The sequence below is a fragment of the Trematomus bernacchii genome, unplaced genomic scaffold (genome assembly GCF_902827165.1).
Source record: "Trematomus bernacchii unplaced genomic scaffold, fTreBer1.1, whole genome shotgun sequence".
Taxonomy (NCBI): Eukaryota; Metazoa; Chordata; class Actinopteri; order Perciformes; family Nototheniidae; genus Trematomus; species Trematomus bernacchii.
Window position 1 is genome coordinate 6,756 of NW_022987601.1, and position 23,154 is coordinate 29,909.

Sequence of the window (23,154 nt, forward strand, 5' to 3'; positions counted from 1 at the left end):
TTCCAGCTTGTAAACACACTGCTGTTGAAATATGTATCCGTCCAGTTAAACTGCTGAATGGAGAAATGAGACTTCCTGTTTCCAAACAGCTGATCTCATGAAGACAGTCGGAGGAAAAAGGGAACATTCTTAGAAAAGTCAAAAGTGGTGGAAATCTAAAAATGGTGACAGAAAGTGAGCGTTGTGTTGTCTCTCCCCAGGGTCATCAGCTATGAGTGCTGTCCAGGGTACGAGAAGATCCCCGGGGAGAAGGGCTGCCCTGCAGGTGTGACCTCTGACCTCTGAGATCAACAACAATAATAATGACAATAATAATAACAATGATTTTAATAATAATTATAATGAAGAAAATAATCATTACAAAATGATATTAAGAACAATAGTGAAATAATAATGAATTACTAAATGTTTGGTGAATAATGATCAATATTACATTTAATAACAGATATAAGTCAAGTTTAGAAAAAACCTACGATTAGTCATGTTTACATACATTAACAAATCTCTCTCTCTCTCTGTGTGTGTGTGTGTGTGTGTGTGTGTGTGTGTGTGTGTGTGTGTGTGTGTGTGTGTGTGTGTGTGTGTGTGTGTGTGTCTGTGTCTGTGTCTGTGTCTGGTGTCTGTGTGTGTGTGCAGCGCTGCCCCCTGGTGAACATCTACAACACGTTGGGGGTGGTGGGGGCCTCCACCACTCAGATGTACTCTGAGCGCGCTGAGCTGAGGCCGGAGATCGAGGGTCCGGGGAGCTTCACCTTCTTCGCCCCGAGCAACGAGGCCTGGGCCGCTCTGCCTACTGTTAGTACACACACACACACACACACACACACACACACACACACACACACACACACACACACACACACACACACACACACACACACACACACACACACACACTGGGATCAACAACACAGAGCATCCCTGGTTTAAATCACATCTCTCTGGCCGCACTCAGTTCATCCACTCACAGCCACTTCCAGTCACTACCGGGCTCTGTCCTGGGGCCTCTCCTTTTCACCATCTATCCACTTCCTCTTAGCCATATCTTCCACTATCTATGTATTTCTTTATTTCTAAAATATCCCTTTACATGGCCCCTCTATCTTTATTCAACATTCACTGCTATGCAGAGGACACCCAGCTCTATTTGTCCTCCAGCCTCCCTCTGATTGCTCACAGCAGTGTTTCTCAAACGTTTTCATACCAAGGACACTTAACCAATAAAAAAACACTCACAGACCCCCTGACTCCACAAATATCCAGAAACAATAGGCCTGCTCACCACTCCAACAGTTTATAACAAATGACAGCCTGATAATGACAGCTTCACTTCTCTACATCGCCTCGTTCACACATTAAATCAACAATACAAATACAACTACAGATTATATCAGCCTTTCGTTCAAATGCGATTTAAAATGCTCTCAGGTTTTACACCTCTTATGAAATGTAGACTACATTTATTACGGAGTTCATGTCCAACAGACTCACAGATCGTTGGCTACTGAGAGAAATGCTAAACACACCGCATGTAGTTCGACACAAACCTCCGCTCTGAATTTTCTAAACAAAATACAGTAAAACCAGTAGCGTAGGCAGAAATGTACTTTAGGGCGGGCGTGTATAAAATAGGGTGGGCCAGCTTTTTCCAGGGGGGAAAATGACTTCAAGGTAGGCCTGGCCTATAATAACAATATATAATAATGCCCATTGCCAAGCATCGTTGTAGCATTTCCCTCGAGTAATGGTCGAAGACTTGACTGATGATCTGAACTCATTGAAATCTCCAATATCAACGTAAGAGCTATAAAGACACAAAAATAACAAATACATTTAGGCTCAATCCGTATTAGAATCACTTTAGCATACTACCAAAAGTGAACTGTAAACAGACAGCAAAGCTACAAAACAGCATACAAACGAATTAGGACACAACCTATATGTTTATATTATAGTTAATACCAACTTTGTGCCTCTTCGGGGGGTGCTAAACTTAAACATAAACTTTATCCTTTACTTTCTCCGTCTTTATAGATTAATCTCCGCTCCTTTTCTCCGTCACGTTGTTTCCATAGCAACAACAACTTCCTGTCAACTGCGTAAACTCGCCTTCAAAATAAAAGCATCTAAATAACACAGGAAGTTGGCCTAAATGACATTTAAGACATATTTACAACTGCAACGAAAGTAACAAAAACAATGTAATATCCTTTTCAGTTTCACAGAACACAAATTGGGTTATTTACAATCGTTATGTAACTCTTTTATTGCACTAGGTAACAGCAACAGGTTGTAGCACCTGCTCATGGACTTGCAGTGGTCCTCGCTTTTTTATGTCTCTCCAACAAGTTACGCTGTGCTTCCAGTCTACATATCCATCCCTCGTAAATGCACCTTCAGCTCCTGGGCTGGGGAAATGCACATTTGACAGAAAAGCGCGTCCCTGCAGGCAGCTCTCTGCCTCTCTCACGTTACTATGGCGCGCGCCGGAACCAACAACCAGTTTTTACCGTAGATGAGTTCGGTTCATAGGATAAAACACATACAACATTAATTCAACTCGATATTTGTTTACTTGAATTTCACTTTGAATGCTTGGATATTCTCAATGGGTGAATACATTTATAATAATAATAAAAAAAGAAATAAAAAAAAAGATGAATAAATAAAAATGACACTGAAGCTTTCTCAGGGTGGGCCAATGAGTAAACTGGGTGGGCCAATGAGTAAACTGGGTGGGCCAATGAGTAAACTGGGTGGGCCAATGAGTAAACTGGGTGGGCCTGGGCTTTTTCTGTAAAAATGATATTAAAACATGAACCTTGGTGACCATCGGGCTGGCCTGCATGGTCTGCCCCAACAACAGCCTCTGATCATCAACAGACTTCATGCAATGCTTCATTGTATGCACATATTATAATCTCTATCTCACTCCTAACATCTAAATCTACTTCCAGCATGGATAAATGTTCATAAAAGATATCCATTGTTTGTTTTATACGCTTCTTGAAATCTAAAAAAAACACATCGTTTTTCTAGAACAGATTACAAATCGCCTGAAAATGGTACAAACAAGTGGCAACATGTGTGACGAAGGTGTTGCGCTGGGCTATATCATGCAAAGTGAAAGTTAAGCTCGCTCCATTGCGGAGATATGCCCGCGAGAGTGCGGAAAACTTAAATGTATTTATTTATTTAAAATGTGAAATGTTACCAATATACTCACGGACCACACTTTGAGAAGCACTGGCTTACAGGAAATACGTGTGTGTGTGTGTGTGTGTGTGTGTGTGTGTGTGTGTGTGTGTGTGTGTGTGTGTGTCTGTTTGTGTGTCTGTGCAGGAGCTCCTGGACGCTCTGGTCAGTAACGTGAACATCGAGCTCCTGAACGCGCTGCATTACCACATGGTGGACCGGAGGCTAACCTCAGAGGAGCTGAAGCACGGAGCCTCGTTCCCCTCCATGTACCAGGACCTGCACGTCCACATCCACCACTACAGCAACGGGGTACACACACACACACACACACACACACACACACACACACACACACACACACACACACACACACACACACACACACACACACACACACACACAGATAGATAGATGTGAAGTTGCTCCAGGTATTACTAACAGGATGTAGTTATGTCAGCATCATTTGGACTCGTGTGGTGGAAATTCCACACTGAATCACCTTCTGGTATAAAAGGAACAAATAGAAGTTCAAACCAAAGTTGTGTTATTTAATAAAGAGTTATAGCATTTAACAGAATCTATTTCCAGCTGAAGGACAGATAACCTGCAGCACTGACGTAGTTCAAAGATCTGACCCCGTTACAACAGGAAAACAAGCACTTTGTACAGGAAACAGACGAAATGGCCTCAGCTAGAAGTGACATTACAGGAGACACTTGAACTCATGCTGATGATAAACCTAAGATCATATGATGATTGCCTGTAAATGGTCAAGACGCCCCTTCTGTATGAGAGCATTTAGTAGCTAGTGAATTTAAACTGTTTGGAAATCAACCCAAGATACCTATATATATATATATATATATATATATATATATTGACTTATGATACATGTCCATGATAGTGTGTTAATCACATGACATCATGTTGATGTTGTTGATATCTACATGGAGACAAGCCCCGCCTCCTTGTCAGCGAGTCCAGTTTGAGTGACGCGAGTAAACACCAATGATGCCATCCGGTATGACTCACTCTAACAGCCGATTGGTCCTCAGGTGGTTACTCACTCTAACAACCGATTGGTCCTCAGGTGGTGACTCACTCTAACAGCCGATTGGTCCTCAGGTGGTAACTCACTCTAACAGCCGATTGGTCCTCAGGTGGTAACTCACTCTAACAGCCGATTGGTCCTCAGGTGGTAACTCACTCTAACAGCCGATTGGTCCTCAGGTGGTTACTCACTCTAACAGCCGATTGGTCCTCAGGTGGTAACTCACTCTAACAGCCGATTGGTCCTCAGGTGGTAACTCACTCTAACAGCCGATTGGTCCTCAGGTGGTAACTCACTCTAACAGCTGATTGGTCCTCAGGTGGTAACTCACTCTAACAGCCGATTGGTCCTCAGGTGGTAACTCACTCTAACAGCTGATTGGTCCTCAGGTGGTAACTCACTCTAACAGCTGATTGGTCCTCAGGTGGTAACTCACTCTAACAGCTGATTGGTCCTCAGGTGGTAACTCACTCTAACAGCCGATTGGTCCTCAGGTGTTTATTCACTCTAATAGCCGATTGGTCCTCAGGTGGTGACAGTGAACTGTGCCCGGCTCATTAAACCTGACCAGCACGCGACCAATGGGATCGTTCACGTTGTGGACCGCGTCATCACCGCCATCTCCAACACCATCAACACTCTGCTGGAGGTGGACGATGACCTGGAGACACTGCGGGTGAGACACCTTCATTCATCCTCTTCATCTTCATCTTATATCAAATGTGTAGACGAGGGACAGTCTCAGGGCTGAGCGTTACATCATGGTTCTTATAGAAGATAATGTTAGAAACATCTCACTGGTCCCCGGCTTGATCTTCAATCTCAGGATCCATGTATTTGTGATCCTCTCCAGAATGGAAGTAGTCATCACATACAGAGCATCAACTAGTTCCTGAACAGTGTCCTTCACATGCTGATATACAAGAGAGGGAGTTACACAGTCACAAGATGGAGGAATAGAAAGCAGTATTCAATGTTTACTTCAGATTAGCTCCACGTCAGAAATGAGCATGCTTGTCATATGTCTATCTCCATAGAGGCTGAATCATCATGTTAATCACATAGCTATCATATGCCTAAAACAGTCCTGACGCTCTTCTAGGTAATCATACATCCTGTCATGTACACAGCTACAGTTGGGATACCTTTGTTATCATGGTACTCTCATACTGGAGGAGGACATTCAGGAGGGTCTTCCTGAGTCCTCAGTCAGTCCCCAGCTGACTGTGACTTCGACTCTGACTTCCTGTCCCTGACTCTGACTTCCTGTCCCTCAGACGGCGATGGCGGCGGCGGGGCTCAGCACCATGCTGGAGGGGGAGGGGCAGTACACCGTGTTCGCTCCGACCAACGAGGCCTTCGACAAGATCCCCAAGGAGACCCTGAACCGCATCCTGGGAGACCCTGTGGCTCTGAGAGGTGAGTGTTGAGGGTCAAAGGTCAGACACATTATCAGGGTGTACCAAGCCCCCAGGAAGTGCTCCGGACTCTGAGGAAAATATTCCTAGTGGCCATACAGCGGTACTACAACTTCCGTATCAGTCCGTGACGTCACTGGGCCAGAGATACTGTTCCCCATTGACTAACATTGGGAGAGAGACGTCTGTAAATCAGTGGATGATTATTTTTAAACTAAATAAACTACCCAGTAAGAACTAATTTATAGCCCTTATTAGAATCATTGGGTCCTTAAAGTTGTAAAATGCACTAAAAGCCGAATCCAGATTTATTTTCTCTCTCCATTAATTCTACTGAGCCTTAATGACTGGGCTTAATGACAGGAGGCGGGGTTTAAGGGGCGCATACGGGTTCTTCTGCTCTGACAGCAAGGCATGATGGGTAATCTTTGACGTTTTGCTCTCGAGAACGCTGTATTCAGTTCTTATTAAACATCCATGTTCAGACCCCCTGCAGACCAGAAACCTCACTCTCCCCCCCCCCCCCCCCCCCCCCCCCCCCCCCAGACCTGCTGAACTACCACATCCTGAAGCACATGCAGTGCGCCGAGTCCATCGTGTCCGGGACCCCCATGGAGACCCTGCAGGGCTCCGTGCTGGAGGTGGGCTGCGAGGGGGACCAGATGACCCTCAACGGGAGGGCCGTGGTCACCAAGAGGGACCAGATGGGGACCAATGGGGTGGTCCACTACATCAGTGAGCTGCTGATACCCGACTCAGGTACTGCAAGTACTACTAATACTGCTAATACTGGTAATACTGCTAATACTGCTAATACTGCTAATACTGCTAATACTGCTAATACTGCTCCACTACATCAGCGAGCTGCTGATACAGTCAGTACTGCATCTAGTACTGATGGTACTACTGAGAGTACTACTGAGAGTACTACTGAGAGTACTACTGAGAGTACTACTGAGAGTACTACTGAGAGTACTTTTAGAAAACAACGGTACAACTAATCTAAAGTTGGGCTCCATGTGTCCTTCTAGTGGAGGAGACCCCCGTTCAGTGAGTTAGACTCTGACCTGTGTCCCTTTAGAGGAGGAGACCCCCGTTCAGTGTGTTAGACTCTGACCTGTCCCTTTAGAGGAGGAGACCCCCGTTCAGTGAGTTAGACTCTGACCTGTGTCCCTTTAGAGGAGGAGACCCCCGTTCAGTGAGTTAGACTCTGACCTGTCCCTTTAGAGGAGGAGACCCCCGTTCAGTGTGTTAGACTCTGACCTGTGTCCCTTTAGAGGAGGAGACCCCCGTTCAGTGAGTTAGACTCTGACCTGTCCCTTTAGAGGAGGAGACCCCCGTTCAGTGAGTTAGACTCTGACCTGTGTCCCTTTAGAGGAGTAGACCCCCGTTCAGTGAGTTAGACTCTGACCTGTCCCTTTAGAGGAGGAGACCCCCGTTCAGTGTGTTAGACTCTGACCTGTGTCCCTTTAGAGGAGGAGACCCCCGTTCAGTGAGTTAGACTCTGACCTGTGTCCCTTTAGAGGAGGAGACCCCCCGTTCAGTGAGTTAGACTCTGACCTGTCCCTTTAGAGGAGGAGACCCCCGTTCAGTGAGTTAGACTCTGACCTGTGTCCCTTTAGAGGAGGAGACCCCCGTTCAGTGAGTTAGACTCTGACCTGTCCCTTTAGAGGAGGAGACCCCCGTTCAGTGTGTTAGACTCTGACCTGTGTCCCTTTAGAGGAGGAGACCCCCGTTCAGTGTGTTAGACTCTGACCTGTCCCTTTAGAGGAGGAGACCCCCGTTCAGTGAGTTAGACTCTGACCTGTGTCCCTTTAGAGGAGGAGACCCCCGTTCAGTGAGTTAGACTCTGACCTGTCCCTTTAGAGGAGGAGACCCCCGTTCAGTGTGTTAGACTCTGACCTGTGTCCCTTTAGAGGAGGAGACCCCCGTTCAGTGAGTTAGACTCTGACCTGTCCCTTTAGAGGAGGAGACCCCCGTTCAGTGAGTTAGACTCTGACCTGTGTCCCTTTAGAGGAGTAGACCCCCGTTCAGTGAGTTAGACTCTGACCTGTCCCTTTAGAGGAGGAGACCCCCGTTCAGTGTGTTAGACTCTGACCTGTGTCCCTTTAGAGGAGGAGACCCCCGTTCAGTGTGTTAGACTCTGACCTGTCCCTTTAGAGGAGGAGACCCCCGTTCAGTGAGTTAGACTCTGACCTGTGTCCCTTTAGAGGAGGAGACCCCCGTTCAGTGAGTTAGACTCTGACCTGTCCCTTTAGAGGAGGAGACCCCCGTTCAGTGAGTTAGACTCTGACCTGTGTCCCTTTAGAGGAGGAGCCCCCCGTTCAGTGAGTTAGACTCTGACCTGTCCCTTTAGAGGAGGAGACCCCCGTTCAGTGTGTTAGACTCTGACCTGTGTCCCTTTAGAGGAGGAGACCCCCGTTCAGTGAGTTAGACTCTGACCTGTCCCTTTAGAGGAGGAGACCCCCGTTCAGTGAGTTAGACTCTGACCTGTGTCCCTTTAGAGGAGGAGACCCCCGTTCAGTGAGTTAGACTCTGACCTGTCCCTTTAGAGGAGGAGACCCCCGTTCAGTGTGTTAGACTCTGACCTGTGTCCCTTTAGAGGAGGAGACCCCCGTTCAGTGTGTTAGACTCTGACCTGTCCCTTTAGAGGAGGAGGACCCCCGTTCAGTGAGTTAGACTCTGACCTGTGTCCCTTTAGAGGAGGAGACCCCCGTTCAGTGAGTTAGACTCTGACCTGTGTCCCTTTAGAGGAGGAGACCCCCGTTCAGTGTGTTAGACTCTGACCTGTGTCCCTTTAGAGGAGGAGACTCCCGTTCAGTGAGTTAGACTCTGACCTGTCCCTTTAGAGGAGGAGACCCCGTTCAGTGTGTTAGACTCTGACCTGTGTCCCTTTAGAGGAGGAGACCCCCGTTCAGTGAGTTAGACTCTGACCTGTCCCTTTAGAGGAGGAGACCCCCGTTCAGTGAGTTAGACTCTGACCTGTGTCCCTTTAGAGGAGGAGACCCCCGTTCAGTGAGTTAGACTCTGACCTGTCCCTTTAGAGGAGGGAGACCCCCGTTCAGTGTGTTAGACTCTGACCTGTGTCCCTTTAGAGGAGGAGACCCCGTTCAGTGTGTTAGACTCTGACCTGTCCCTTTAGAGGAGGAGTACCCCCGTTCAGTGAGTTAGACTCTGACCTGTGTCCCTTTAGAGGAGGAGACCCCCGTTCAGTGAGTTAGACTCTGACCTGTGTCCCTTTAGAGGAGGAGACCCCCGTTCAGTGTGTTAGACTCTGACCTGTGTCCCTTTAGAGGAGGAGACCCCCGTTCAGTGAGTTAGACTCTGACCTGTCCCTTTAGAGGAGGAGACCCCCGTTCAGTGAGTTAGACTCTGACCTGTGTCCCTTTAGAGGAGGAGACCCCCGTTCAGTGAGTTAGACTCTGACCTGTCCCTTTAGAGGAGGAGACCCCCGTTCAGTGAGTTAGACTCTGACCTGTGTCCCTTTAGAGGAGGAGACCCCCCGTTCAGTGAGTTTAGACTCTGACCTGTCCCTTTAGAGGAGGAGACCCCCCGTTCAGTGTGTTAGACTCTGACCTGTGTCCCTTTAGAGGAGGAGACCCCCCGTTCAGTGAGTTAGACTCTGACCTGTCCCTTTAGAGGAGGAGACCCCCGTTCAGTGAGCTAGACTCTGACCTGTGTCCCTTTAGAGGAGGAGACCCCCGTTCAGTGAGTTAGACTCTGACCTGTCCCTTTAGAGGAGGAGACCCCCGTTCAGTGAGTTAGACTCTGACCTGTGTCCCTTTAGAGGAGGAGACCCCCGTTCAGTGAGTTAGACTCTGACCTGTCCTTTTAGAGGAGGAGACCCCCGTTCAGTGAGTTAGACTCTGACCTGTGTCCCTTTAGAGGAGGAGACCCCCGTTCAGTGAGTTAGACTCTGACCTGTGTCCCTTTAGAGGAGGAGACCCCCGTTCAGTGAGTTAGACTCTGACCTGTCCTTTTAGAGGAGGAGACCCCCGTTCAGTGAGTTATGGCGCGTTTCCACTACACGGCCTCGCTCGGCCCCGCTCGGTATGGCTGGGCCTCGTTAGGACTGGCTCACTTTATGGCGCATTTCCATTACAGTTTAGGAACTGGGGTAGTATCTATAGTAACGCAGTGTAGGCGGAGCCGTGACGTGATCTTCAATGAGAACCCCAGAAAAACAACACAGCCGTTAGCTGTTAGCACTCAGAGCTCACAGCTCCTCATATATGTTCAGAAACTAGACAAAAGTTAAACAAGTACAAACCACAGACTGTCTGTGTCATGGTGAATACAGTCGCTGCTTTATTTATGTCTGTATAGGCCGTTGTTGTGAGTGTGGACGGTCGGAGCATATACTGCGTTAGCTTAGCCAATCTCCATTTAGAAAACACGCATTTTAAAAGGTTTTTCGCCTGCCGTCTGTCTGCAGACTTGACAAAGCATTAATTCATGGTTTTTACTAACCGGTATCAGTATGTTATTACTTCGGCATCATTTTGAAACGTGTATTACAATTAAATCACGGTCAAATATGTCCATCTTGTTGTAGTTGTAGCCCCCTTGCCAGCGATGCTCTCTCTAGTTTACAGTGGCGACTGGTCATTAGGGGCAGGTGGGGCACAGCCCCACCTAGTGTCAGCAGAAAGTATTACAAATAATGATTACAAAAATGCAAAAAAATAAATAAAAAAATATATAAAATATATTTTAAGATCATGTTTAATCATCTGATTCGTCTGTACATTGCTGTTTTAGTCTGTGTTCTTCTAATTAGTGTGTCTACAGTCACAGTGTGTGCCTATTGAGCTGTTTAGAGCCATGTGGGACAAAACCTGATTATGCCCCTTCCTCTCGCTGTGAAGTCAACGGTGACTGTAAAAACTTCACTGCGCATGCTCAGAGTATTTTGTAATGAAATGTGTGTGGCAAAAAAATAATGACCAGAGGGGCATGGAGCTACCATCCCCACCATACGTCATCTCAAATCATTCAGAGCTGATTGGCTGTAGTACGTGTGCCGCGAAAAGTGTGCTGTGTGAAGAGGAGACGAGAGAGCTGCAGTGGCGCGTCCTAAAACCAGGAAGTAAGCACAAAAAAGCAATGAGATTTCTCCAGAGGATTTTAGAAAATAGCTCGAAATAAGATCTGTGGGAAACGTACCTGTTAGATAAATGCACGTTTTGATTAGCCGGATAACATCCACATGTCTACCCTACTTATATAATTTTTTTATCATAAATCTATGGATTAGATTTATGATAGACTTTTGAAACTACAAGAACATAAGGAGGACTTTTACAAAAAAGTAATAGAAATGTTTGTCCAGAAGGATAGGCAAATGGACTTCATCTTCAAGTCAAGGTAAGACCGCAATTTTATTGAAAATGGGATCTTACTAAGAGAGAACAATTCAATATTTAAATGATAAAATGACATTTTTTGGGTATCCTTTTGTTGAACTGTCCGTTTAAAATTAATCGAAGCATCAGACAAAAAAAGCTTTTGAAAATAATATTATATTTTGGTTTAGGTCAAAATATAATATTTGTAAACCTGAAGAGTCAGTGCCAGTGCCTCACCAGCCATGAACCTCACTGCACGTCACTGCAGAAGCTTATATATAGACATCTAAGTTTTTTGTGCCCCACCACTTTTGTACATATAAAAACGCCACTGCTAGTTTAGCATACTCAGCCCGACTCAGCCTCGTTGTCTCTGGCCCTAGACCCGCGATTTTATGAGGCCAGAAAAATTGTGAATTAGGACCCGCCGGCCGGTACTAGGCCAAGTGGAAACGCAACCAAAGACGGGCCGCTGACGTCACAGCCCTCTTAAACCGTGCTCCGCGCTGTAGTGGAAACGCGCCATTAGACTCTGACCTGTGTCCCTTTAGAGGAGGAGACCCCCGTTCAGTGAGTTAAACTCTGACCTGTCCCTTTAGAGGTGGAGACCCCCGTTCAGTGAGTTAGACTCTGACCTGTGTCCCTTTAGAGGAGAAGACCCCCGTTCAGTGAGCTAGACTCTGACCTGTCCCTTTAGAGGAGAAGACCCCCGTTCAGTGAGTTAGACTCTGACCTGTTCCTTTAGAGGAGGAGACACCCCCCTGTGAGGAGGAGGGGGGTCCCGTTGGGGTCCTGTCAGACTCTAACTGCTCTCTCTCTCTCCAGCTAAAGTCCTGCTGGAGCTGGCTGAGGGCTCGGCTGTTGCCACGGCGACCCAGCTGTTTGTGGAGGCGGGTCTGACCCCCCACCTGACAGGATCTGAACCCCTCACCATGCTGGCCCCGCTGGACGCCGCCTTCACAGGTAACCCACCCCCCCCCCCTCAACATGTCTGTCATTCCATCACTGAGGACTGTTAGATGTTCCTTAGCATTAGCATTAAAGGTCTCCTGTTGTACTGTCTTTATGCGTATCACAGGTCTCAGATATATTAAAGACATGTCTCTGAAGTGCCCTGCTCCAAACCCCAAACAGATCCTTGTAGCCCCCCCCCCCCTCTCTTCCAGCTGTTACTAAGGACATGTCTCTGAAGTGTCCTGCTCCAAACCCCAAACAGATCCTTGTAGCCCCCCCCCCCTCTCTTCCAGCTGTTACTAAGGACATGTCTCTGAAGTGTCCTGCTCCAAACCCCAAACAGATCCTTGTAGCCCCCCCCCCCCTCTCTTCCAGCTGTTACTAAGGACATGTCTCTGAAGTGCCCTGCTCCAAACCCCAAACAGATCCTTGTAGCCCCCCCCCTCTCTTCCAGCTGTTACTAAGGACATGTCTCTGAAGTGTCCTGCTCCAAACCCCAAACAGATCCTTGTAGCCCCCCCCCTCTCTTCCAGCTGTTACTAAGGACATGTCTCTGAAGTGTCCTGCTCCAAACCCCAAACAGATCCTTGTAGCCCCCCCCCCCTCTCTTCCAGCTGTTGCTAAGGACATGTCTCTGAAGTGTCCTGCTCCAAACCCCAAACAGATCCTTGTAGCCCCCCCCCCCTCTCTTCCAGCTGTTACTAAGGACATGTCTGAAGTGTCCTGCTCCAAACCCCAAACAGATCCTTGTAGGGGGGGGCCCTCTCTTCCAGCTGTTGCTAAGGACATGTCTCTGAAGTGTCCTGCTCCAAACCCCAAACAGATCCTTGTAGCCCCCCCCCCCTCTCTTCCAGCTGTTACTAAAGAGCTGACTTTGGGTCAGTAGCTTTAGAGAGAGAGTAGATCTCATCAGGAGAACTCTCCCAGCAGAAACTCAGCTAAATGCTGCCGTGATGAAACTCCATATCATGTTCCAAACCACATCAAGGATTCTCTCTGAAACAGTATGGAGCTCAAACTCTTTCTCTCTCTCAGGTTTACCACAAGGTGAGTTCCTTTTGATTTCCTGCTTCTTCACACACACTCTCTCCAGTACAGGTTAGCTCTGAGTGTTAGCATGCTAATGTAAACACAGACCATATTACTTCCAGAACACGTCTCATTGTTTCTGACAGCAACGTTTCTGATTGGCCCGTGGGTGTAAAGCCCGCCCACATTTTAGTAATGTGGTCATGACGCAGCAAATCTGGATCAGCTCTGTTGTTCCCCCGTTTTTAGAGATGTGGGTACGGAGGAAAAGAGAGAGGGGTTTATTTCCTGACACTTTGAGAGTCTCCTGACACACCGGGGACACACCGGGGACACACCGGGGACACATGGTGATGTAGAAAAGACATCAAAAAGTGACTTTTGCAGGATAGGAGACCTTTAAAGAAACTGAGCTTCTGTGTGTCTGAAACAGGAAGTGACACGACGATGACGCCCGACATGAGGACGCTGATGACCAATCACCTGCTGAGGACGCAGCTGTCCTCAAAGTCTCTGTACCACGGGCAGGAGCTGGAGACGCTGGGGGGCGTCAAGCTGAGGGTGTTCGTCTACAGAAATGTAAGAACCAATCAGAGGGCAGCATGCACACACCTGCTGCCCTCTCATTGGATGATTCAAGAGTGGGCTCACCTCACTCTAATCAGAAAATATCCGAAAACATTTGTATGTGAAAAACATCAGCGACACATTTTAGCAGTGGCGAGCCGTCAGGGCCCTCTAGGCCCTCCCTAAGATATTCCAAAAAATAATATTTAAAAACATTTAAAAAATATATATTTTTTTTAAATATATATCTTTTTAATATTATTTTTGTTATATTTTTCATTAGTTTTACCGAAAAAAAACTTGATTTAATTGTATTTAAAATAACATTTCCAAAGAAATAAATCCTTCGAATCTGCCTGTTCAGTCTCTGTTTGAATGTGAAGGGTTACATGAAAGAAGCTCGTCTGGCCCTCTCTGCGATTCACAGAGGGCCCGCTATAGTAACTGAACGAGAGAGTAATGTCAAATGACAGTACAATTGACCAATCATATCTTCCCTCTAAATGGGTGGGTTTTATTATTGCGGACTTTATGACAAGTTCCGCCCGCTGTGAAACTTTTCTTGTTTCCATAGCAACAACAACTTCCTGTCAACAGCGTGAACTCGCCTTCAAAATAAAAGCATGCCAAATTACACTTAAGACATACAACTGCAACGAAAGTAACAAACACAATGCAATATCATTTTCAATGTCAAAGAACACAAATGGGGTTCCCAGGTGTTGTTTTGTGTGGTAGAGGGTCACTGTCATTGATGCGTTTTGCACCCTGGGCCGTTGTTTTGATATTCCGCTGAAGTATACGCTGTGACGTAATAACTCTTTTTTTTTCTTTTTTTCGAGGGAAGGGCTGGGGGTCAGAGGGCCTAGGTATAAAGCTCACGGCTCGCCACTGCATTTTAGAAAAGACCGATTTGAATATTGAATATTGTCATTGGTCCATAGCTTCAGTGTATTTGTATCAATGAAGATCTGAGGTCACAGGCTCCTCCCACAATAACACAGATAATAGTGCAAGTAGTACAAATAAAATAGAATATAATAGAAATAGTGCAAGAAGAGTCTATATACAAGTTCAGTCAGACAACTCACGTGTTCCTTTAACATGTTTATTAGAAGCAGCATATAGTTGAGTTTGGCGTCTAGGCTCGGGCCTCATCACGCCACAGATATACATAGCACCATGAGTGATGATTAAATAACTAACCCCCGAGCCTACAGGTGGAAGCTGGGGTGGTGGGGGGGCAGCAAGCAGCAGCGACGTGGAAGTAGCTGCAGCAACAGCAGCAGCTTGCAATGCATAGAGAGATATCTGGCAGGTTCAATAGAGCGGCACATTAAGGAGACTCTGTTTGGTTGGTTGTAGAGTGGCAAGGGGCATTATGTATGAATGCAGCACAAGTGCTCAAGTTGACTGCCTGAACTAGCTCGCAGGCTTCGCCCCATTAGTTGGAATATTGATATAAGATGCAAACAGATGAATGTTATGGATGTTCTTCACAGAGTTCAGGTGTTTAACGGTCTTATGATCTGAGGTAAGAAACTGTCTCTGAGTCTGGAGGTTTGAGTTTGTTGCTCTAGTTGTGCAGCTGACGTTACTCTAATGGTTTCTGTCTCTGGACTCTTCAGAGACTCTGATGTGTGTCTAACTTGTCCTCTGTGTCTCTAACATGTCTCTAACGTGTCTCTAATGTGTCTCTAACATGTCTCTAACGTGTCTCTAACATGTCTCTAACGTGTCTCTAACATGTCTCTAACGTGTCTCTAACGTGTCTCTAACGTGTCTCTAACGTGTCTCTAATGTGTCTCTAACGTGTCTCTAACGTGTCTCTAACGTGTCTCTAACGTGTCTCTAACGTGTCCTCCGTGTCTCTCCTCCTTCGTGTGCGGCTCACATTCTCTCAGTAACTCTGCAGACCACAAGAAGTTTCCTGCTTCCCACGGCTGCTAAATCTTTCCAGACACTGTGTGTGTGTGTGTGTGTGTGTGTGTGTGTGTGTGTGTGTGTGTGTGTGTGTGTGTGTGTGTGTCCTCAGTTTTTATTGTTTAGCTTCAGGATCAAAGGTTTGAGACTCAGCAGGAAACATTTTCACTTGTCTGAGGAATGTGGAACGTGTGCAGATTAATAAAATACCTTTAAGAGTTTATTATGATTTCTCTTCAGCATCTCATGACCTCGGGACTTTTTAAACTGCCATGCTAACGTGTGTGTGTGTGTGTGTGTGTGTGTGTGTGTGTGTGTGTGTGTGTGTGTGTGTGTGTGTGTGTGTGTGTGTGTGTAGAACCTGTGCATTGAGAACGCCTGCATCGCGGCTCATGATAAGATGGGACGCTACGCCACCATGTTCACCGTGGGCAAAGTCCTCACCCCCCCCATGGGCACCGTCATGGACGTCCTGAAGGCCGACGACCGCTTCAGGTCAGGATCATTCTACCACTAAATATATACATTAAATATGTTGTAAGTATTGATCGTTTTTGCAGAGTTTCAGGTGTTTCAGGTGTTACGGTTGTAGTTTCTCTGTGTTTCAGGTGTTATGGTTGTAGTTTCTCTGTGTTTCAGGTGTTATGGTTGTAGTTTCAGGTGTTACGGTTGTAGTTTCAGGTGTTACGGTTGTAGTTTCTCTGTGTTTCAGGTGTTACGGTTGTAGTTTAATGTGTCACGGTTGTAGTTTCAGGTGTTATGGTTGTAGTTTCAGGTGTTACGGTTGTAGTTTCTCTGTTTTTCAGGTGTTACGGTTGTAGTTTCATGTGTTACGGTTGTAGTTTCAGGTGTTACGGTTGTAGTTTCTCTGTGTTTCAGGTGTTACGGTTGTAGTTTAATGTGTCACGGTTGTAGTTTCAGGTGTTACAGTTGTAGTTTCATGTGTTACGGTTGTAGTTTCAGGTGTTACGGTTGTAGTTTCAGGTGTTACGGTTGTAGTTTCTCTGTGTTTCAGGTGTTACGGTTGTAGTTTAATGTGTCACGGTTGTAGTTTCAGGTGTTACGGTTGTAGTTTCAGGTGTTACGGTTGTAGTTTCAGGTGTTACGGTTGTAGTTTCTCTGTGTTTCAGGTGTTACGGTTGTAGTTTCTCTGTGTTTCAGGCGTTACGGTTGTAGTTTCATGTGTTACGGTTGTAGTTTCAGGTGTTACGGTTGTAGTTTCAGGTGTTACGTTGTAGTTCTCTGTGTTTCAGCGTGCTGGTGGGCGCTGTGCAGACTGCCGGGTTGACGGAGCTGCTGAACCAGCAGGGGGCGCTCACTTTCTTCGCCCCGACCAACGAGGCATTCGGCGCCCTGCCTCCCCCCGACCGCAGCCGGCTGCTTCGTGAGTCTGAAGGCCTTGTTTGGGTCGAAACATCCAGCTCTCATGAGTCAGCGCTCAGTCACGAGCATTACTCAATCAGAGTTACACAAAGTGACAACTTATATAAACATCAAGTCACTTCAGATAAATACAACGTGTCTGCAGACTGTCTTTATATAAACAAGGAGTGTGAGCAGCGTCTGTCGGCCTCACAGAGACACAAATACACTTTATTAACATTACAGTTAACACAGGTCATAGGAAAGTTCTCCACAACACAGCGGGCTCCAATTGAACTATTAAACTGACTTAACGACAATGTTCTGTTACCATGCTCACTGTTTTTGTTTTCATGGTTTAAACGACTCAAATCAGAGATCAGACGTTTCAACGACTCCAGCCAGTGAAGTAGTATTATTGAGGGTCTTATTAATGAAGCTGAAGATAGTTTGGTAGGAATTCAAAGAGCTTTATTAGCATCAGCGTACAGAAACACTAATGAAGAGCTTATGTTTCTATTATTGAGATAAAACATGTTCTCAGTAACAAAGTACATTTACTCAAGTCCTGTACTTAAATACACTTAAGAGGTACTTGTACTTTACTTTTTTTGCTACTTTGTACTTCTACTCCACTACAATTAGTACCAGATACTTTTACTGAAATACAATATCTGAGTACTTCTTCCGTCTAGACATATTGTTAATTGTGTGTGTGTGTGTGTGTGTGTGTGTGTGTGTGTGTGTGTGTGTGTGTGTGTGTGTGTGTGTGTGGGTGTCTCTGTGTATGTGTGTCTGTGTATGTGTGTGGTGTGTGATGTGTGTGTGTGGTGTGTGTGTGTGTGTGTGTGTGTGTGGTGTGTGTGTGTGTGTGTGTGTGTGTGTGTGTTGTGTGTGTGTGTGTGTGTGTGTGTGTGTGTGTGTGTGTGTGTGTGTGTGTGTGTGTGTGTGTGTGCAGGTGACCCTCAGCAGCTGTCCTCGGTGCTTCGTCTCCACCTGGGTGAGGGTCTCCTGGTCAGCGGGGGGGTCAGCTCTCACACCAGAGTGAAGCCTCTGCAGGGGGAGCGGCTGGAGCTGGGCGTGGTGAGGGGCTCTTTATCAATACTCTAGTATCATTATCAATACTCTAGTATCATTATCAATACTCTAGTATCATTATCAATACTCTAGTATCATTATCAATACTCTAGTATCATTATCAATACTCTATTATCAATACTCTATTATCATTATCAATACTCTAGTATCATTATCAATACTCTAGTATCATTATCAATACTCTAGTATCAATATCAATACTCTATTATCATTATCAATACTCTAGTATCATTATCAATACTCTAGTATCATTATCAATACTCTAGTATCATTATCAATACTCTAGTATCACCTTTATAATTACTCTATTAGCATAATTGTGGGGGAATAATTCTCCTAGATATCCACCTTTTGCCCTTTGACGTTTATGACCAACCCTGACGTCTGCTATCTCCCTTAAGGAAGGGGCTGCTTCAGCCATATGTTGTTGTTACCAGTTTGTGAGCGGGCAACTCTCGGTCACAAATGGTTTATTGTTGTGGGTACACTGGAATGCTTCCTTCTTGGGGTTTGTGGACTCCAAGGTGTGAAATCTTCGAGGCCATAAGCGTCAGACGCAAGTCATTCAGTGTCCCCAGCTGTTTAGTCTATCTGGCCAAAGAATGTTGATTACTCTCTCTCAACTAGTTAAAAGGTCTATCGAGAGAGAGGCTCTTCAGAATTGACGTGGCAACTCTACCGTGAAGTCAGAACCTCTGACTGTTTGACTTGTTTTGTGAATTCTCTGGCCGAAGCTCCTAAATAAACCATCAGTGTTTGACATCAAAGCTCCAGCTCTCCCCGTGTCTCCTTCCTGAGTCGGTGACTCCTCCTGCATTGCTACACAGAAGTTTCCCCCACAATTATTAATATGTATGTGTTTCAGAGGAACTACACGGTGTACGTGAACAGAGTGCCCGTGGCGGCGGCTGATCTCATGGCGACTAACGGAGTCGTCCACGCTGTCAACACCATCATCAAACCTATGCGTAAATATTAATATTCATTTATTCATACATTTAGATATTTATTTGAATGTTGAATAGTAGGACGTTCATCTGTTAAAACAGAAATATATTCTTCAGAGCAGGACCAGTTGGTTATTTAAACACAAGATGGTTTAGAAAACAGATCGGTATAATATCTAAGAGCTTTAAAGTTCTGCAATGTTTTTTATTTGTATTTAACCTTTATTTAACCAGATAAAAAAGCATTGAGATCAAATCTAATTTACAATGCTGACCTGGCCAAGAAGGCAGCAACGTTACACATTATTACACAGAACACAAACATATAAAATACAGAGAACATAACTAAGTAAACAAAAGAGGAAAAGCAGTCACTACATTGTGCACATTAGGACAGTAAGAAAGGTACACTACTTATTACTGCAAGAGCAGCTGGTGGTGAGGACTTCAGACAACTTCAATTTAAAGCATGATAAAGAGACAAGTGCCCTCAGTTTGAGGCGTGATTGAAGGTCATTCCAAGACCAAGGACCATATGAAAAAGACTCCTTTTTCCAGCCTCAGTCCGCACAGCAGGAACCTGGAACCGTATCCAGGCACTGGATCTGAGGTTGTAAGAGTCGCAAACTGGGGCAAATCTGACACATATGTAGAGTGGAAGCTTACCTAAAATGGCTTTATACATTAATAAAAACCAATGCTGCATCCTACGCATAGTAAGTGAGGACCATCCAGTTAGGGCTATACAGTTTGCAATGATGAGTCCTATAGGGTGCATTTGATATATAACGCAGTGCAGCATGGTAGAGTGGGTCAAGTTTGGCCCAAACAGTGGGACAGGCAAATCTATAAATGGTATCACCGTAGTCCAGCTGGGACAGGAATAAGCCAGAGACCAACCTTTTATGGGAAGAAGTTGAAAAACAACATTTAAGTCTGTAAAGGAAGCCAAGAGTGAATTTAAATGTCTTAGTTAGAACTTCAATATGGTGTTTAAAGTTCAGATTACTGTCCAACCAAAAGCCCAGATATTTGTAGGTATCAACAAACTCAACAGAGACGCCATCAAGGGTGTCAATGGAGAGGCAAGAGGACGCTGACTTGGGAGCAAAGAGCATTGCTCTGGTTTTCTTACTGTTCAATAGCAGTTTGGAATCAAGAAGTGCATGCTGCAGCGTGATGACATCAATGTAACAGTGCTGCCCTCTGGTGGCTGAAACAAGAAACACCATCCAACCTTTAAACCGTGTGTGTGGTGTGTGTGTGTGTGTGTGTGTGTGTGTGTGTGTGTGTGTGTGTGTGTGTGTGTGTGTGTGTGTGTGTGTGTGTGTGTGTGTGTGTGTGTGTGTGTGTGTTGTGTGTGTGTGTGTGGTGTGTGTGTGTGTGTGTGTGTGTGTGTGTGTGTGTGTGTGTGTGTGTGTGGTGTGTGTAGCTCCTAAGGTGGACAGAGAGCAGAGTGACGGTCCTGCAGATCCCTCCTCCTCCAGGGTGAGAACACGCCTTATTATATATTAATAATGATAAAACTAATGTAAATAATAATGTGTAAACAATGTAAATAATAATAATAATAAAGAGTCCTCTCTGTCTGGCAGGGTGACTCCAGGAGCTTCAGGAACGGTCAGTTTTTATTCCTCAAACATTCCTGTTTCTGTCTTTCAATAACCTCTCCATGTTCTCCGTGTTCTCCGTGTTCTCCGTGTTCTCCGTGTTCTCTGTGTTCTCCGTGTTCTCCATGTTCTCCGTGTTCTCTGTGTTCTCCATGTTCTCCATGTTCTCTGTGTTCTCCATGTTCTCTGTGTTCTCCATCCAATCCAATCCACTTTATTTCTATAGCGAATATTAAAACGCACATATTAAAACGCTTCTGCCCATTCAAAGTGAATGGGCAGAAGCGTTGAAGCTTCAACGCACGCCGCCGTGTGTAGGGGCCGTAATAGATCAAAGGCACATAAAGGCTATGGACAGACAATAAAAGCATAAAAGTCGATAAAGCACGGCTCAGGCTGACTCGAAAGCCAGGGAAAAGAGGTGGGTCTTCAGGTGGGACTTAAAAGTTTGAAGGGTGGGTGACAATTTGACATGGGGGGGCAGGTCGTTCCAGAGCCTGGGGGCTACCGCTGAGAAGGCTCGGTCTCCCCTGGTCTTTCTCTTGGTTTTAGGGACTACTAGCAGCAGCTGATCAGCAGACCTCAAAGCTCGCGAGGGGGTGTCCACCTGTAGGAGGTCGGAGAGATACCAGCGAGTCGTTTCCCATCAAGCATTTCGCTTCCGCAGCTCGTGGAGAGAAACTGCGCCGCCTCGCTCTCAAGTCTGCGGGCGTCTTTATCCCGCGAGATTTCAACGTCTCATGTAGGCGAGCCTCCAGAGCAAGTCGAACAAAATGACTAACCATCATGCAACGCACTAGCAAGACGGCGGTCGCAATTGCGCAGGTCTGCGTCGGTCTCGCTCATCTCAAACAAGCCTGATAACACCTTAAAATTAACTCTAAAATGGACAGGAAGCCGTGTTGTCCGTGTTCTGTGTTCTCCCTGTTCTCCTTGTTCTCTGTGTTCCCCGTGTTCTCCCTGTGTTCTCTGTGTTCTCCCTGTTCTCTGTGTTCTCCCTGTTCTCTGTCTTCTCCATGCCCTCCATGTTCTCTGGTGTTCTCCCTGTTCTCTGGTGTTCTCCATGTTCTCTGGTGTTCTCCATGTTCTCTGATGTTCTCCCTGTTCTCTGGTGTTCTCTGGTGTTCTCCAATGTTTTCTGTGTTCTCCAAGTTGTGGTTTTTTCTTTGTGTTCTCTGATGTTCTCCATGTTCTCTGTGTTCAGACGATTTGTTCCGGAAGGTTCTGAGCAGCCACTCAAGCAGAGCCATGAAGCAGTAACAGGAAGTGACACGCCCCCTGCGGAGGACACACCCCCTGCAGAGGACATGTCCCCTGTTGAGGCCACGCCCCCTGCAGAGGACACACCCCCTGCTGAGGTCACATGATCTCAAACAGCTGTTCTCTCCTCACATTCTTCAGTTTGCTGTTATTACATATTTTCAATCATTTTCACATTTCACTGATATTTTTTTTAAACATTTTTCATATAAATGTTCAGTTTTATTTACATCTTTTATTGGTTTACATTTTGCACATTTCTCAGCAGGAAGTAAAGGTCTGCTGAAAGGCATTCTGGGAGATGTAGTGAAAGAGGCCTCAGAGGAGAAATGTCTTTATTTGTTTTATCGACTCATGTTTGAAGTTCATTTTCAAATCAAACTGAATGTGTTTTTAAATAAAAACTTTAAAATGAGCTCTGAAAACACGTGGTCTGTTCCTGCAGGTGTGTGTGTGTCTCTCTGTGTGCCTCCTTCGCACTCTCCAAGAACTTGGAGTTTCAGGCTCTGCACTTTCCCTCCTCATCTCATACCTCAAAGACCGCACCTACAGGGTAACTTGGAGAGGGTCCGAGTCCGACCCTTGTCAATTAACTACAGGGGTCCCTCAGGGCTCTGTCCTTGGTCCCCTCCTCTTCTCTCTGTACACAAACTCGCTTGGATCGGATAGGTCATATAGGGCGGCTGTGACTCAGTGGATAGAGTGCTGGACTTCGAATCAGGGGATAGCAAGTTCGAGTCCCACTGCAGTCAGCATGTCGTTGTGTCCCTGGGCAAGACACTTCACCCCAAAATTGCTCCTGTGGGGATTGTCCACAGTACTGAATGTAGTCACTTTGGATAAAGGCGTCTAACAAATGACATGTAATGTAATGTCATTAGCCCGTATGGTTTTTCATACCACTGCTACGCTGACGACACCCAATTAATTCTGTCCTTTCCCCGCTCAGAGACCCAGGTCGTCGCACGCATCTCTGCTTGTCTAGCAGACATCTCTCAGTGGATGTCTGCTCACCACCTCAAGCTCAACCTTGACAAGACTGAACTGCTTTTCCTTCCGGGAAAAGATTGTCCCACTCTTGACCTAACAATCAACATCGGCCCCTCTGTTATTTCCCCGACTCAGACTGCAAGGAATCAGGGTGTGACCCTAGATAACAACCTGTCCTTCACTGCAAACATCGCTGCTACAACCCGCTGCTGCAGATACACTCTTTACAACATCAGGAGGATACGTCGCCTCCTGACCCAGAAAGCCACGCAGGTTCTGGTCCAGGCTCTCGTCATCTCACGCCTAGACTACTGCAACTCCCTCCTGGCTGGTCTACCTGCATGTGCCATCCGACCTCTGCAGCTCATCCAGAATGCAGCGGCTCGTCTGGTCTTCAAC

General features: G+C 46.1%; 1 protein-coding gene across 1 annotated transcript; it reads left to right on the forward strand.

Annotated features, from left to right (window-relative positions):
* Window positions 1-200: 200 nt before the first annotated feature.
* Window positions 201-22,180, forward strand: tgfbi (transforming growth factor, beta-induced; the record flags this gene model as incomplete). Its single annotated transcript, XM_034130710.1, is given in 15 exon segments — window positions 201-265; window positions 637-795; window positions 3,343-3,507; window positions 4,779-4,925; window positions 5,527-5,668; window positions 6,214-6,426; window positions 11,841-11,978; window positions 13,432-13,577; window positions 15,847-15,983; window positions 16,742-16,872; window positions 17,809-17,933; window positions 18,814-18,916; window positions 20,328-20,383; window positions 20,491-20,515; window positions 21,710-22,180. Coding segments are annotated over 15 exon segments (1,797 nt in total). The 3' UTR covers window positions 21,766-22,180.
* Window positions 22,181-23,154: the final 974 nt, after the last annotated feature.